General features: G+C 40.0%; 1 protein-coding gene across 1 annotated transcript in view; it reads left to right on the forward strand.

The window, feature by feature from the left end:
- The window catches only part of CDK19 (cyclin dependent kinase 19), a 132,631-nt gene that overhangs the window by 15,949 nt on the left and 101,013 nt on the right, over positions 1–15,669 (forward strand). The window contains exon 2 of the mRNA XM_065681075.1: positions 5,423–5,498. Within this exon, the coding sequence (XP_065537147.1) occupies positions 5,423–5,498 (76 nt within the window). The remainder of the gene's footprint in view (positions 1–5,422; positions 5,499–15,669) is intronic.

A 15,669-nucleotide genomic window follows, 5' to 3' on the forward strand; every position in this document is an offset into this window, starting at 1 on the left:
AAAGGTTTAATAAAGATTGTGAAGTCGCAGCCTCTTAAGGAACAGTGTTCCCTTTCAGTTCTGTTTTGCCGTGTTTTTCATCTCAGATTCAGTGAGCACATTGCCACTGTTAGCTTGGGCTGGCTGTTTAATAGAACCTGCTTGATTACCCTGGCAGTGTTCAAGGCCAGGCTGGACAGAGCTTTGCGCAGCATGGTCTAGTGTGAGGTGTCCCTGCCCATGGCAGGGGGGTTGGAACTAGGTGATCTTAAGGTCACAGAATCACAGAATCCCAAGGGTTGGAAGGGACCTCAAAAGATCATCTAGTCCAACCCCCCCGCAAGAGCAGGGTAACCTACAGTACATCACACAGGAACTTGCCCAGGCGGGCCTTGAATATCTCCAATGCAGGAGACTCCACAACCCCCCTGGGCAACCTGTTCCAGTGCTCTGTCACTCTCACAGTAAAAAAGTTTTTCCTGATGTTCACATGGAACCTCCTATGCTCCAGTTTACACCCATTGCCCCTTGTCCTGTCACTGGACATCACTGAAAAAAGCCTAGCTCCATCATCCTGACACCCACCCTTTACATATTTGTAAACATTGATGAGGTCACCCCTCAGTCTCCTCCAAGCTAAAGAGACCCAGCTCCCTGAGCCTCTCCTCATAAGGGAGATGTTCCACTCCCTTAATCATCTTTGTGGCTCTGCGCTGGACTCCTTCAAGCAATTCCCTGTCCTTCCTGAACTGAGGGGCCCAGAACTGGACGCAATATTCCAGATGCGGCCTCACCAAGGCTGAGTAGAGGGGGAGGAGAACCTCTCTTGACCTACTAACCACACCCTTTCTAATGCACTCTAGGATGCCATTGGCCTTTTTGGCCACAAAGGCACATTGCTGGCTCATGGCCATCCTCCTATCCACCAGGACCCCCAGGTCCCTTTCCCCTTCACTACTTTTCAGCAGGTCAGCCCCCAACCTGTACTGGTACATGGGGTTGTTCTTCCCCAGATGCAAGACTCTACACTTGCCCTTGTTGAATTTCATCAAATTTCTCCCCGCCCAACTCTCCAGCCTATCCAGGTCTCGCTGAATGGCAGCACAGCCTTCTGGTGTGTCAGCCACTCCTCCCAGTTTTGTGTCATCAGCAGACTTGCTTCCCTCATCCAGGTTGTTGATGAAAATATTAAACAGCACCGGTCCCAGCACCGACCCCTGAGGGACTCCACTAGTCACAGACCTCCAGCTAGATTCTGCGCCATTGACCACAACTCTCTGCCTTCTTCCCTTCAACCAGCTCTTGATCCACCTCACTACCTGATCATCAAGCCCACACTTCCTTAGCTTATCTGTGAGGATGCTGTGGGAGACAGTATCAAATGCCCTACTGAAATCAAGAAAAACCACATCTACAGCTCTACCATCATCCATCCACCTAGTTACTTCCTCATAGAAGGCTATAAGGTTGGTCAAACATGACTTCCCCGTGGTAAAACCATGTTGGCTGCTCTTAATGACCCCCGCATCCTTGATATGTCTAGAGATGGTGTCAAGAATAAGTTGTTCCATCACCTTTCCAGGGATGGAGGTAAGGCTGACCGGTCTATAATTACCTGGGTCCTCTTTCTTGCCCTTCATATAGACTGGCGTGACACTTGCCATCCTCCAATCCTTAGGCACATCTCCTGTTTCACATGACTTACCCTAACCATTCTATGATTCTATGATTAAACCTTGGTCTGTGCCTCTTGCTCCATGCCCTCAGACAAACCTCCAACAACAGGACCTTCAAGTTAGTTGGCCTACTCCAAAGACAATATTTCTGTAGACCAGATGAAAGTGATTGTGGACACAAACCTTGATTCTCCTTGGCTATCCCTAGCATTGTGTTTCCTTTGCCTCATACTCGAGCTGTGTAGTTTGTTGTTGTTTGAGTTTGGTTTTTAAACTTGATCTTGCTTGCTCTGCTCTCTAGTGAAAAATGTACTGCTATAGGATCTGTCAGAGAAGGATTATATGAGAACTTTCCTGCTGTATATATGATCTGTACAAGTTCTTGAAATGTGTTCAGAGTTTACTGGAGTTTTTTTGTGTATTTGACATGAAGTAGTAATACTTCCCCCTGCCTCAAGTGTTTCGTAAGAGCATAGGTCTTCAGGGAGTTAAATAGTATACTTACCTATCGCACACACTATTTGATATTACTTATTGAATTTTTACAAGTGTAAGTAGAGTGCCTATTTTTTTCTTTTTTTCCTTTTGCCATTTAATACTATTTTATTGAGTAACCTGAATTGTGTATTGAAATTTTAAATGTATTTATTTCTTTCTCAAATTATCTTGAGATTACTGCTAAGTAGGAAATATTTTTAGTTAAAATACCACTTGGTGAAAATCTTCTGGAAGGTACTTTAAACAGTTACTATATTTGCATGACTGAGGGGTGACCTCATCAATGTTTACAAATATGTGAAGGGTAGGTGTCAGGATGATGGAGCTAGGCTTTTTTCAGTGATATCCAGTGATAGGACAAGGGGCAATGGGTGTAAACTGGAACATAGGAAGTTCCACGTTAACATCAGGAAGAACTTCTTTACTGTAAGAGTGACAGAGCACTGGAACAGGTTGCCCAGGGGGGTTGTGGAGTCTCCTACACTGGAGATATTCAAGGCCCGCCTGGACAAGTTCCTGTGTGATGTACTGTAGGTTACCCTGCTCTTGCAGGGGGGTTGGACTAGATGATCTTTTTAGGTCCCTTCCAACCCTTGGGATTCTGTGATTCTGTGATTCTGTGATAGTAAGAGCAGTTAACTTTGGAAAAGTATTCATATAGACTTGCATTTCTGCCAAGGCAAGTAAATGCTATTTACGTATTTAAAGGAGGCTATCTTTATGATTCCAAAGCTGTTGGAGGAAAAAAAAATAAATTTGAGCGATCTAGAGTATGATATCTATGGAGTTCTTTATCTTTGATACCCACTTACTTCAGGTATTTCATTATCCTCATTTTCACTCATAAACCCCAGTGTCCTAGAAGTACCTTGTGTGCAGCTCTAAGATTGTCTTCCCTCTTCCCCCTCCCATGCTGTAATACCTAAAGTCACTGGATTGTTTATTTTATTTTATTTTTTTAAGCATCTTTCATAATTTCTTGTTTGTATCTTACAGTCCTGTGTAGAGTGGCTGGCTGTTAAGTGGTGACAGATTTGCAGTGACAGGGGTGTTAAGCAGTGCTTTTGAAGGCAGTGTGTGCCAAATGGCATGCTCAGTCTCTGCAATGACCTTTAGTCTGTGAAAGTCTGAGTAAAGTGGGGGGCTGAATAACCGAATGCAATGCTTGCATCTGTAGAACTAGTTCAAGGGTAGCTGTATTAGTGGGTTGGTGTGCCAGGTTAAGTAGGCATGCTAAAAGAAAGGGTGTACTACAGTGCTGTAGTGACTACCTTGTTGGGGGATTCAAAATGGTATGTGTGGGATTGCTTTGTACCATGTTGTTTTAAGCATAACTGTAATTTAAAAGCCATAACCAATTTTAAATGTCCAGAGTTGGTTTTGGTTCTGCAGACAGTATAATTTTGTCTTCACAGTCTCAGTAAGCGGTCCAAGTTGTGGAGTTAATACTTTGCAGTTTACAGACTTCTGCATAGATAGCAGAACAGTGTATGAGAGAGGATGGGCATTTATTATTTACTCCTTAACATTTGAAATTATTAATAAAATAAAACCAGTTTCTGTGAGATAAGGTGTGAACTGATTACCTGAAAAGTTACATGGTTTTTGGTTCTGCATCCACATCTTGAGCCAAGTTCTTTTAAACGACTGATTCATGAAAATACACGGCAGCCCAGTGGGGAGCGAAGAAGGAATCCAAACCACTGTATCAGTAGATTCTGGTGAATCCCTCTGCTTGGGAAGCTGACACGTATGCTTCTGAATTTACTCGTGAAAGTGTACTTGTTGAACTACTCTGGTAAGGTGTTAATGCAATATTTGGCCTAATTTTAGTGATGGTAACTTCTTTGGCTTTCTTTTGTCTTTGAAAAGTTTTGGGTGGTGGCCTCCTCTGCCTCAGTACAGATTCAGAAGTTATATGCTTAAAATACTGCAATATGAAACTGCTTCATTCTAATTAGCATAGAGGAATAAGCCCCAGAACTTGGAACAGCTTCTGAGTGACTCCTACTTCTTCAGAGGTGCGTTTACTTTTTGCAAAAGTTGCAGTGCACCGAGTTTTCATGTGTAGTCAGAACACTTCTGGATTTTTTCTTGGGTTTTTTTTTTTGCTTCAAAAAACATAGTGCAAAATGGGAACCAAACACAATGTTAACTATAGGTATGCTTTGTGGGTTTAGTTGCTAGTGAAACTTATTGGGAATAATGATCATCTGTAGTCACTAAAACACGTGGACAGCTATAATTTCCGGTTGAGCTCATCCTTTTCCCACATTCCTCCATTCAGCCACTTCACATCCAATGTATTTCAGAGTTTTGGGGGTCTGGAAGAGGGTGGGAAAAGAAGCTGGTGTTGTGCAGGATACAGGCTTTATGTTAAAACCTGTAGTGGCCAAAAGGAATTCAAGGTAACTTTTCAATGTAGGAGACCAAAATGGCTTGGGACTAGTAGAAGGGGAAACTGAAGTCTACCAGAAATGCCATATGGAATTTGATGGGAGCTTGTGGTTTGTTTGCTTGTAATTGGTGAGTTTGCAGGAGTGCATCAGTGCTGTGGGTATTGGTGCTTAACATCTATTGATGGCAGGTGAATCCTGCAAAACTGTGCTGTAAGCAGTAAGCTGGTTACATTGTATTGCAAGGGCTTCAAGATACGGCTTAATTTTCTTGTTCTGTTGGTCTTCTCTCTAAATCACTTCAAACTGTGATTATTTAATAGGATAGTACTGATGTTCATGTTGAACATTATCATGCTCTCCAGCTTTGTACTTCAGAGCACACAGTTTCATATGCCTTGAAGGAGTCTATCAGTAGCCAGTGCTTATGCAGTAAGTATAGTTCATTTAAAAGAATAGTATTTCAGAAGTAAAAGTGGATTGACAGTGGCTTGCAAAATTAAAGTAAGAAACTTGTAGTTCCTAGGTATTTCTAGGAGATTCTTCCAGGCGTGGGATACTACTGCATGGCTTTTTCATGGTAGTAGACAGCATCCTGGAATTTCAGGAAAACTGTTCTTTGTAGACATATTTGCAGTTATCTGTGTGCTTTCAGAAAGAAATGGCTATAGGTTAACAAAGTTTCTTTATGTTTGTTTGGAATTTTTGAAGTGTGTGTTAAAAGGAAACTTGCTTTTAATAATATGTAATTTATGTGTAAAAACAGATTGGCTTTTTAGCTTTGTGATCCAGACCAAATTGAAACTAATCATTAAACTTGTATTGATGATTGTCGTGTGTCAGAGCTAATTTTTTATTTTTATTTTTTTACAGAAAAGATGAAAAGGAGTATGCACTGAAACAAATTGAAGGTACAGGAATATCCATGTCGGCCTGTAGAGAGATTGCAGTAAGTGTACATAAATGAAAGTATTTTACTGACATTATTATTCAACAAGCATTTTATTTTCTCTTAGTTAAGTAATATAAAGGTTATCTAAATGTTTTCTTTAAGTATGCAAGCATGAAAGTTATTAAAACATGACCTTTTCTTAAAATGCTTTCTCCAAATAATAGTGGGGTATTTTTTGATTTTGTTTCTTTTACTGGGAAGATCTAGGTAACACACCTCTTCCTGGTATAATTTTGTTTTATCTGCTTTTATGTGTTGAGAGGAGTATATACGTGAGCCTTTTAACTAAGATTTATTTTTAAGAAGGGATGTTTTCAAAATAACTTGCGGGAAAAGTTCTGAAAGATTACAACTGTCATTACAAGTCTTGCTAATAATGTGTTCTGTTTCAGACTAATGGTAGCTTACTCTTCTTTAGTACCTGAGAACAGTTTGTTCTCCTCATTCCTTGCTTGTTTTGTTAAGTAAGGAGAAATTTCATAGGAAGATAAAAATCAGTTTTGATTGTATTTTTATTGCATGTGTCTTAGGTGAAAAAATGGATTCAGAAATTATATGCTTTTGAGCACATATATAGGCATGAATGCCTATAATTCCTTCTAAGTATATGAAGCAAATAATTTGATCTTTAAATACTTATTTTATAACCGAAAATTGTGCATTACTATCAGCGCTGGAAAGTGAGTACAATTTTGTAATGCAAAAATTTCTTGCATTGCAAAAGTGCACTTGCTTGATGAAGTGTTTACCTTGTTTTAATGCTGTCACTGTGCTGAGGGCTGTTGAAATGTGTGTTAGGATTGTGCCTTAAGCTTTTTATAATCCAGTAGTGTTGCATTTAAATAGAGCATTCAGGTGTGCGGTGCAATGTGAGGCATTAGAAACTCATGATGTTCATGAACTGAATAAACCACTGTACCGTGGTGTTTAGTGCCCATGGTAATTCTGTCTGAAGAGACTTAGCAGATAAAACTACTATCCTTTTTAAGTGCTTGTCACTATAAGTTCAAGGTCACTTGTGGATTTGAGAGTTGCCTGCATTGCTGCCAGTCACTTTACACAAGAATCTCTGACCTTTGTGCTAATATTTCTGACTTTGGAAGAAATAAGTAATCCTCTTAACATCAGTACTAGATTATATTCTCGTTACTATAAAGTCAGTTTTGACAACATTGAGGTTTTTGTTTCTTTGATTCTTGTCCTTTGTTTTAAAGTGTACTACTATGGAGATGATGTGTGGAGTAGTCTGAAGGAGACTTTCCTGTTGTCATAATAGCACTGTGGTATGTGGTATGGAGCTGGTTCTGTCATACCTGGACATAACATTGTGAGGAAGTAGTGTGTGTCAAATTATCTTTTCTTTGGATGATACATCACCACTTCAGTCTTGATGAAAAAACCCAACACTTTGGGGTTTGGGGTTTTTTTTTTCTTGTTAATTGCTGGAGCTTTGTGCAAAGTTCAGGACAGCCTGTGAAATTTCACAATTCCTGTGTAAGTTGCTTGAGTCTTCTGAATGGTTCTTCTGGTAATTTTGCCTTGAATGATACTTTACTCTTCTTCAGGCTTTATTGTAGAACTCAATAACCTGAGATAATGTAGCAAACCACTGTTTGCCTCAGTGGAATTTCATGTTGGTCAAATATTGGAAATGTGAAAAAGGTAAAGGTGAATTAGTTGAAAAAGAAATCTGAACTTTGTCATACAGAAGTAAGCAGAATTAGGTGCATTTCCCATAAAGAGAAGCAGACTAATAATTAGTGCATTAATAATTAATCTTGTATTTAAAAGTTTAGATAGGTAATAAAGAGGGTAATGTTTAGTGATTACATAATTAGACTGGAAAGAGGCCAGGTTAAAATGCCATGACCAGTTCTTCTGACATGTAAGACCCCATCCTACAGCCCTCACTGTCACTCTCCCAACGCCAAAAAACAAACTCCAGACTGCACCCACATTCTATAGAAGCTGAGAAAATGAAAGAAATGAAAGAAGCACTAATATGTGGTTTTGTGTGTGTTCAGAATATTTTAATAATTCTGTAACCTGAAGATACTTGACAAATAACATACCGCTGAATTAAAGGCATTCAGTTTTGCTGTCCAAGATAATTTTGTGTGTGGTATTGCCTTGACGCTCAGAATAAGGTCTTCAGGCTAACTTTCCTTAAGAGAAAAGGCAGAGGACTGCTCTCTTTTGGTGTTACAGATTAAGTGGGTCTCTGTGCTTAGGATTTTGAAAAAAGTTTCTTTTATCACTACTAATATGACCTTTTCCTGGAAAGAGACGTCAGTGAAAACATCATATTGGCTTCTCAGGCATTACTTTCAACTGTGGGGTGATACCTGCTGAAAGAACCTGTATTTCAGCCAATTCTGTTGTATTGAATATGAAAGAACTGCAGGGGATTCTTATATATTAAAGAATTGGAGGGGAGGAGAAACTAATTTCTTCCTGGTAACTCAGGTTTATTCTGAAGATAACTGAAATTTCAACTATTTCTGTGTTCTTGCTACATGGCAGATTATTGCTTGGCTTAAGCAACAGTGTTTTTGAAGAGTAGTGCTGTAGAATATGAATGAGAGTTATGAAATACGGAGTTTGCATTTTTACATGATTATTTTGTTAACAAATACGATGCCTCTTTCAGCTCAAGACTAGTATTAGCTTATTGTGGAATGAGCAATGGTTCCAAATTATTGCTTGAACAACAGGGTGGGATTTCTGATTCTTTTTGTAAAGTGAGGAAAAAAAATGTGATTTCTTAAAGCAATTTATAGACAAAGTGGCTCTAGCAGTTTGGTACTAGTTTGCAGTGTAGATGGTGGAAGAGAAATAAAATACATTTTTAGCCGTTAAGACCTTAAGAAAACTCTGTTCCTTTCTATTCAGAGGTGGGACATCAGAGCATATTCATTACAAGGTAGTTTAAAGGTACATCAGAAGCCTATGCAACAAAAGAGCATGTGATTGTGCTACTGGGTGTTAAGACAAGGAACTAGATTTCTTGATGCAGAATGAACTTTTCTGTATCCTTTGTGGAATAAAGAAACTGAAGAGTTGAACATAATTGAATATGAAGGTAGACAAGGATAATAAACTGGATTTAGAAATAATCCAGTGCATGTTTTGTGTAAGTTTTTTCTTCATAATTTTGAAAAAGTAACTTAAATACTTTATGGGGGAAGGTAAGACTTTTATTCAGTTCTGCTGCCTCTGTGTTTTATTTTTTGCTTCTTGCCTTATTAGAGTAGGCTTCTTGGAAGAGTGAGTAGAGCCAAAACAAACAGACCTGAGGGGTGTTATTTGTTAGGGCTGTTTTCTTCTATGGAGTATCTTGGCCATCATCTGTTATGGACCAATAGATATAACTTTGAAAGTTTGTGAACAGCTAATAGTAATGGAATTTTGTATTTGTTTATCAAAACCACCAGAGTAATAGAGCTTTATCTGAGGTTTCTTGTCCCAAAGGCTTTACTTCCTGTGAGAGGATTATGCTGGTTACTTCAAGTATTTTGCTTTCTACAGTGAAGAGACTAGCAAGTTCTGATTGTGGATTTTTGGAAAAACCGAGTCAGAGTAAGAAAAATATAACCCTTTTCTTAATCAGTGCTGTTCACTGGCTGCTTTTAATATACCTGGGTATGTAGCCTGTCCCTGAGCATGGAAGAACTTCAGTGCAGTTGTTTCTAATGGTGCAAGAAAAATGCAGTCTCATTATGTTAATAAAAGAAGAGCAGGAAAAGGGATGTCCTGGGTTCAGCAGTAGCAGTTATTTTTCTCCTTCTTAGTAGCTAGTGTAGTGCTGTGTTTTGATTTTTTGGCCTGGGAACAGTGCTGATAACGCTGATGTTTTCAGTTGCTGCTCAAATGTTTGGTCTGGCCAAGGACTTTCTGAGCCTCTTGCTCTGCCAGGGAGGAGGGGAGGCTGGGAGGAAGCAGAGACAGGACACCTGACCCAAACTTACCAAAGAGGCATTCCATACCACAGCACGTCATGCCCAGGATGTAACAGGGAGTTACCCGGAAGGGCTGGGACTGCAGGGTTGGATGAGGGATTGGTGGGTGCTTGGCTGAGGGGGAGTGGGGTGAGTTATCAGTCGGCTGGTGCTGAGGCGTTGTATTCTTTCCTCTTGTTATTTCCTTTAGCATTATTATTATTGGTGGTAGCAGCAGTGGTTTGTGTTATACCTTAGTTACTGGGCTGTTCTTATCTCAACCTGTGGGAGTTACATTCTCTTGATTCTCCTCCCCATCCCTCTGGGAGCGGGGAGGGTCGGGGCGGGGGGGGGAGTGAGTGGATTTAAACCATGACAAAGCAGTAAAATGTTTTTGCTTTAATTAATTTATTTATTTATTTATTCTTAAATTTAGATAAAAAAAATTAGTGGCTGATTTGGACAGTGGATTTTAGGTTTATGCTGCTCGACTGCACACTGTTTGCAGCTATCTCCATTGGAACTTATGTTAGTGGTTAAGTCACGTCCAGAACTTGTGAATATCTCTTGCTTTTCGCATAAGGAACTGCAGAAACCAAAGGCTGAATGGTAGTAGAGATTAATCTGTAAATCCTTAGAAGAATTGCAGTTTCTAACAACCTGAGGAACTACAGTATGATTATTGTTATCAGCTTATAGCTGAGATGGTGTAGTTTAGGATATTAAGTGAAGGGAGCATGTCAAAAAGCAGGATCACAAACGTGGACTTCAGGAAAGCAGACTTCAAGATATCTGCTTGGAAAAATCCTATGAGATTCAACCCTGGAGAAAAGAGGGATCCATGAGAGCTTGTTGATATTCAAGGATCTCCATGTCCAAACCCAAGTTCCACCCCAACAAACAGGAAAGCAAGCAAGGGCAGGAGGAGACCTGCATAGATGAACAAAAAGCTCCTTTTTGAACTCTGACATAAAAAGGAATCATATATGAGTTGGAATCAGGGATCGGTAACACAAGGGGAATACTGAGTTGCTGTTTGATTCTGCAAGAATAGGAGTTAAGAAAGCCAAGGCTGGTCTGGAGTTACCTGTCAAGGGACCTGAAGGGCAGCAAGAAAGGATTTTAGAAGTATATAAACAGCAAAAGGAAGACTAAAGAAAATGTGAGCCTGCTGCTGAATGGGAACAAATGATACGGAAAAGCTCAAGGTACTCAATAACTTTTTGCTTCAGCCTTTACTGGTAAGACTAGCCTTCAGGAATCTCATGCTCCTGAGACCAGAGGACAAGCCAAGCAAGGAAGATGTACCTTTGGTGGAGGAGGACCAGGTTAGGGAGCACTCAAACTAGACATACGTGAGTCTGTGGTACCTGGTGGGTTGCACCTGCAAATGCTGAGGTAGCTAGTTGGATGTCAGTATGAGACCACTCTCAATTATCTTTGGAAGATTGTGGTGGCTGGAAGAGGTTCCTGAGGAATGGAAGAGAGCCAGTATCATTTCTGTTTCCAAGAAAGAGGATGAGGGGAACTGCAGGTTGGTCAGCCATACCTCAGTTGCTGGGAGGATGAGGAAGAAAATCCTCCTGGAAACACATGGAGGACAAGAAGGTGATTTGGAGTAGTCGGCATGGATTTACAACGGGGAAATCATCCTTGACCAACCTAATAGTCTTCTATGATGAGATGAACTGCTTGGTGAATAAGAAGAATGCTGCAGATGCTGTTTATCTTTATTTTAGCAAGGCTTTTGATGTTGTCTCCTGTAACATTTTCACAGACAAGCTGGCAAAGTACAGGTTGGATAAGTGGAAAATAAGGTGGACTGAAAACTGGCTGAACAGCTGGGCCCAGAGGATTGTGATCAGTGGTGCCAAGTCCAGTTGGAGACAAGTCACTAGTAATGTACCCCAGAAGCTGATAGTGGGGATGATACAAAACTGTGAGACATAGCTGATACACCAGATGGTTGTGCTGCTGTTCAGAGGGACTTCAACAAGACATAGAAATGGGCATTAAGCAGAGCATTGCCAGCAGGTCAAGGAATCTGATCCCTCCCCTCTAATTTGGTACTGGTGAGGACATACCTGGAGTGCTGGTCTAGCCTTGGGCTCCCCAGTATGAGGGAGGCATATGGCGACTGGAGTGAGCCCAGTGCAGAGCCATAAAGATGACAAAGCGACTGGAACATCTGGCGTAAGAGGAGAGGCTGAGAGAGCTGGGGATTGTTAAGCCTGAAAAACAGAAGGCTTGGGGAATCTTACGAGTGTGTGTAAATTACGGGAGGGAATGAAAAAGCAGGAACCACTTTTCTCTGTGGTGCCCAGTGATGGGGCAGAAAGCAATGGGCATGCATTGAAATGCATGAAATTCCATCTGAATACCAAGACACTCCTGTACTGTGAGGGTGGCTGAGCACTGGAACAGGTTAACCAGAGAGGGTGGAAAAACTCTATCTCAGGAGATGCTCAGAGCTCGTCTGGTCAAATCTGTGGGCAGCTTGCTCTACTTGGCTGTGCTTGAGCACAGAGGTTGGGCTCAATCTCAAGAGGTCCCTTGAACCTAAAGATTCTGTGATTCTGTAAAACAGTCTTCTAGTATTTCTGTCCATTTACAGAAATAGAGTCATACCTTTTGGGTGTATTTCTAGTGAGCAGATAAATGTTGTATACTAATAAAACAGTATTATATACTGCTCAGCGGTGAAATACAAGAAGAAGCATTGGTTTGAAAATTGGCAATAAAAGCTGCAAGTCCCTCTTTTATCCTGAGGCTCATGACTGGTTGCCAAAGTTGGGTATCTTATGCAAAGTTGTTGGAAAATTTCTGAAGGGTCTCATCTTTATTCCCAAATTTTTTTTTTTTGGGGTCTGTTTGTCAGCAAAACACACAATCAGTCTAGTACTTATAACAGTTCCCTGATATGAGTTGCCCATATATTGAAAAAATTCAGTGGCAAATGCAAAATAAGTTGTTTTCCTCTGAAAACCAGTGGTTTTAGTGTATTTTGGCTGTTCTCTGATGGAGACAGTTCCATGAAAGTATATTGAATAAAATAGTAAAATGTCCTGGAAACCAGTGAAGTATTTGTACTTCAGTGAGTACAATCATTCTCTGAAATTCTTAATCCGGAAGAGGGTAGTTTGTCTTATTATAAGACCGTCCCGTCCCCTCCACCCCAAAGCACAGCCTGCTTTAGGTTTTGTATGAACTAGTGGCTTGAGTTGGGTCCTAGGAGGCTCTTCTGTCAGCTACTGATCTTTTCCACCTTTTCTCTCCATCCCCAACACTGAGACCTTCCCCTCTTCCAGGGATAAATTACCAACTCTAGACACTTTCTCTGTTAATAGAGATCTTAATTCTAAACTTCATTGGATTTTTCCTATGTCAGGATTTTTTATAGCTCAGTAGCTTTTTTTTTTTCTTTTCTTTTTTTCCTGTGGGGAAAAATAATTAGACTAGGCTGTTACAGATGGTTTAAATGGGAGAAGTAGAGCCAGAAAACAGCGGCATTTCTCTACTAGCCTTGGTTAAGAGTGCCCTGAATTGCTGCAGTTTTGCCCTGCATGAATGTTAGGTCTGGGATGTGTAACCATTTTAATTGCCACATCCTGTGCGTGTGTGTGCTGTTTTTTAGTGAAGCTGCTAGAGGTTGCTCCTTCTGGGAGACCTTGAAATGTTGCCAGTGCACTCTGGGACACTAGTGGGAACATTAGTTAGCCTTTGTGTTCATACTTGCATTTATGGGTACAGGCTAAAATAATTCAGACTGTAACATTGAGTTACTGAAAGCTCATTCAAACAATTTAGAGTGCACAAATTACTCTCAGGCCTTTTGCCTGTTCATACAATGTATGTTGCAATGTGCTAGAAGGTACATATATTTTGGCATTCTCAGTTTCTGAGTGTAGGCAAGGTTTCAGAAACCTTACAGGTTAAATGATGGTTTTTTGTAACTTTTGTGTGTGTGTGTGACTCTCTTGAGCAAGGCTCAGTCTCACTATATTTATGTTCTTATCTGCCTCCCTGCTGTCCGTGGCCTTCCTTTGCAAGCAGGCAGCTCTTCTGGGGCTGTGTATCCCTCCTCTTGACTTAGGGGGTCTGTGGTGTTGTAGTGCTGAAGCTGAGCCAGGGAGGTCCAGCTAGACTTACTGTGTCTCGAAGCACTTTGTGCCTTTGTTGTGCGCTTCTCAGCAGTGCTGCTGGCAGCATGGCACACGGACACTCAAGGGGACACATCGTGCCTTGCTGGTAGAGCTGGTAAAGCTTATTTGCTTTTACCTCTGTCAGGTGCTGCATGTCATTTACAAGCTGCTCTCACCTGCCTGGTTTGAAACTGCTTAGTTGAATGAACTGAATGTGAAGTTACTTAGTTTGAGACTGTGGACTAGGCTGGCTTTATAACTTGTTTGACATGTCTTTGCATCTCTTAGGAATGCAGAAAAGATCAGCTGTACAGGAATAATGACAACTTTTCAGTATTAATAAGACTTAATTAATAATGCCATAGGCATTACAAGTACAGTTATATAAAATTTCATAATAGGTATAAGTTCTCTTCTTTGGCTATATTGACCTTTTATTTAACCTTGCTATCACAGCAGCTTGCAGTGTTTCCTATAATGTAGAAAAATGGGTTTCCAACATTTGTCCCTGGCTTTGTTTAAGGCAAAGTTAGGTGAAACAAGGCTTTAAAATGTCTGTGTCCCTGAGTACATTTGCTGTAGGAGATTCCTTTTGAATGTGAGAACTTCTTTTCCCTTGCCAAGATAACATAAATGTGTAGAATATTTGGCAGTATAAAATCTCCCCATAAATTCTCTAGTAGCTAATTAGAAAAGATTGTTAGATTTGTTTGTGGAAACTTTGAAACTCCACTCCCTCATTCAATAGCTGGAGGTAGTATATATTAAAAAAAGAAAAAAGAAAAAAAGGATTTTTATTCAAGAATTAAGGCATGTGTTGGCTAGAAGTGTCTGTGGATCGTGATTTTATAAGTATGAATCAGCTGGAAGGAAGGTTTTGGTTCAGCTACATGATAACTCATGTTTTGCATGCCATAGGAAGAATAAGAGCTCTTTGCGATACATTGCCTAATCTTGTATAATCTGTCTAATTTGAATGCTTTTTGTATGAGAGAGTACTTAAGTTTCTGCTTTGGTTATTCTTCAAAAGGGTTCTGTGGATTATTTTTTTTTTTTGGTGTTTTATTTTACTGTATCTGAAAGAACAATTAACTTCATTAAATAAAGCACACAGGTAGTAAATCTGTGGAATAAAGAGACTTTTGTTTAATCAATTAAATCTACTTTATTCTTACTGGCCCCACAAATGCACTGTGATGCTTATGAAAAGAAGTTTCACAGCTCGAAGTGTTTGTTTTTGGGGGTTTCTTTTGTGAAGTGATTGTAATAAAAGTAGAACATCATGTGAGGCAGCTGTCAGCTCCATCATCTAACTACAGCCACCTTTTCAAGCAATTTAACAATAAAGAGCATACAGAGGAGAAAGGAAAAGAGAAATACTACTTTTAGCACACCACTGCTTTCTAAATACAAAATTCAATTTATTTGTTTTTTCATACAGAGGTTACTTTCTTTTTCTTGAAGTTGTGTCTGCTCAAAGCAGGAGAACAATTTCAACACATCTGTGGCAAGTATTAAAAAAAAAAAAAAAAAAAAAAGAATAAAAAGAAAGCTTTTACCCCGTTGTAACACCGAGCAGAAGAAGCTTCTCTACAAATTTGGTGCTTGACATCAGTCATCAGTTAGATATAATCTGAATTCCCAGTGCAGCTGGATAGGGAAAATGGCATTCAATGCTGTTCAGGCTCAGTTGTTTTCACTTTGAATTTGCTGTTCACTTCAGATCCTGAATGTTCTCAGAACACACAAATGCAAAACCAGCTGACGGTGCCGTCAACAGAAATGAACAAAAAAACGAAGCCAAGCCTCGAAGCCAAGGTTAAGCTCTAGGCAGCAATGCATTGAAATCAAATAGGTACTAAATAAATGAGGTAAAGAACAACAGAGCTGCGGATGATGCAGGAAAGACATTTTAAAAATACTTATTTGCCAAACTTAAATACTCCCTGCAAAATTGCATGTGTGTGTACACACATGAACATATATGTTGTAATGCTTCAGTTGGAATGTTTTGTAAATTTTTGGTTCTCTTCTGAGTTTGTGTCATAAACCTGTCTTTGTCTCTTCTGTTTCTCATAGTCTCATATT

This window comes from Lathamus discolor, chromosome 5, assembly GCF_037157495.1.
Source record: "Lathamus discolor isolate bLatDis1 chromosome 5, bLatDis1.hap1, whole genome shotgun sequence".
Lineage (NCBI taxonomy): Eukaryota > Metazoa > Chordata > Aves > Psittaciformes > Psittacidae > Lathamus > Lathamus discolor.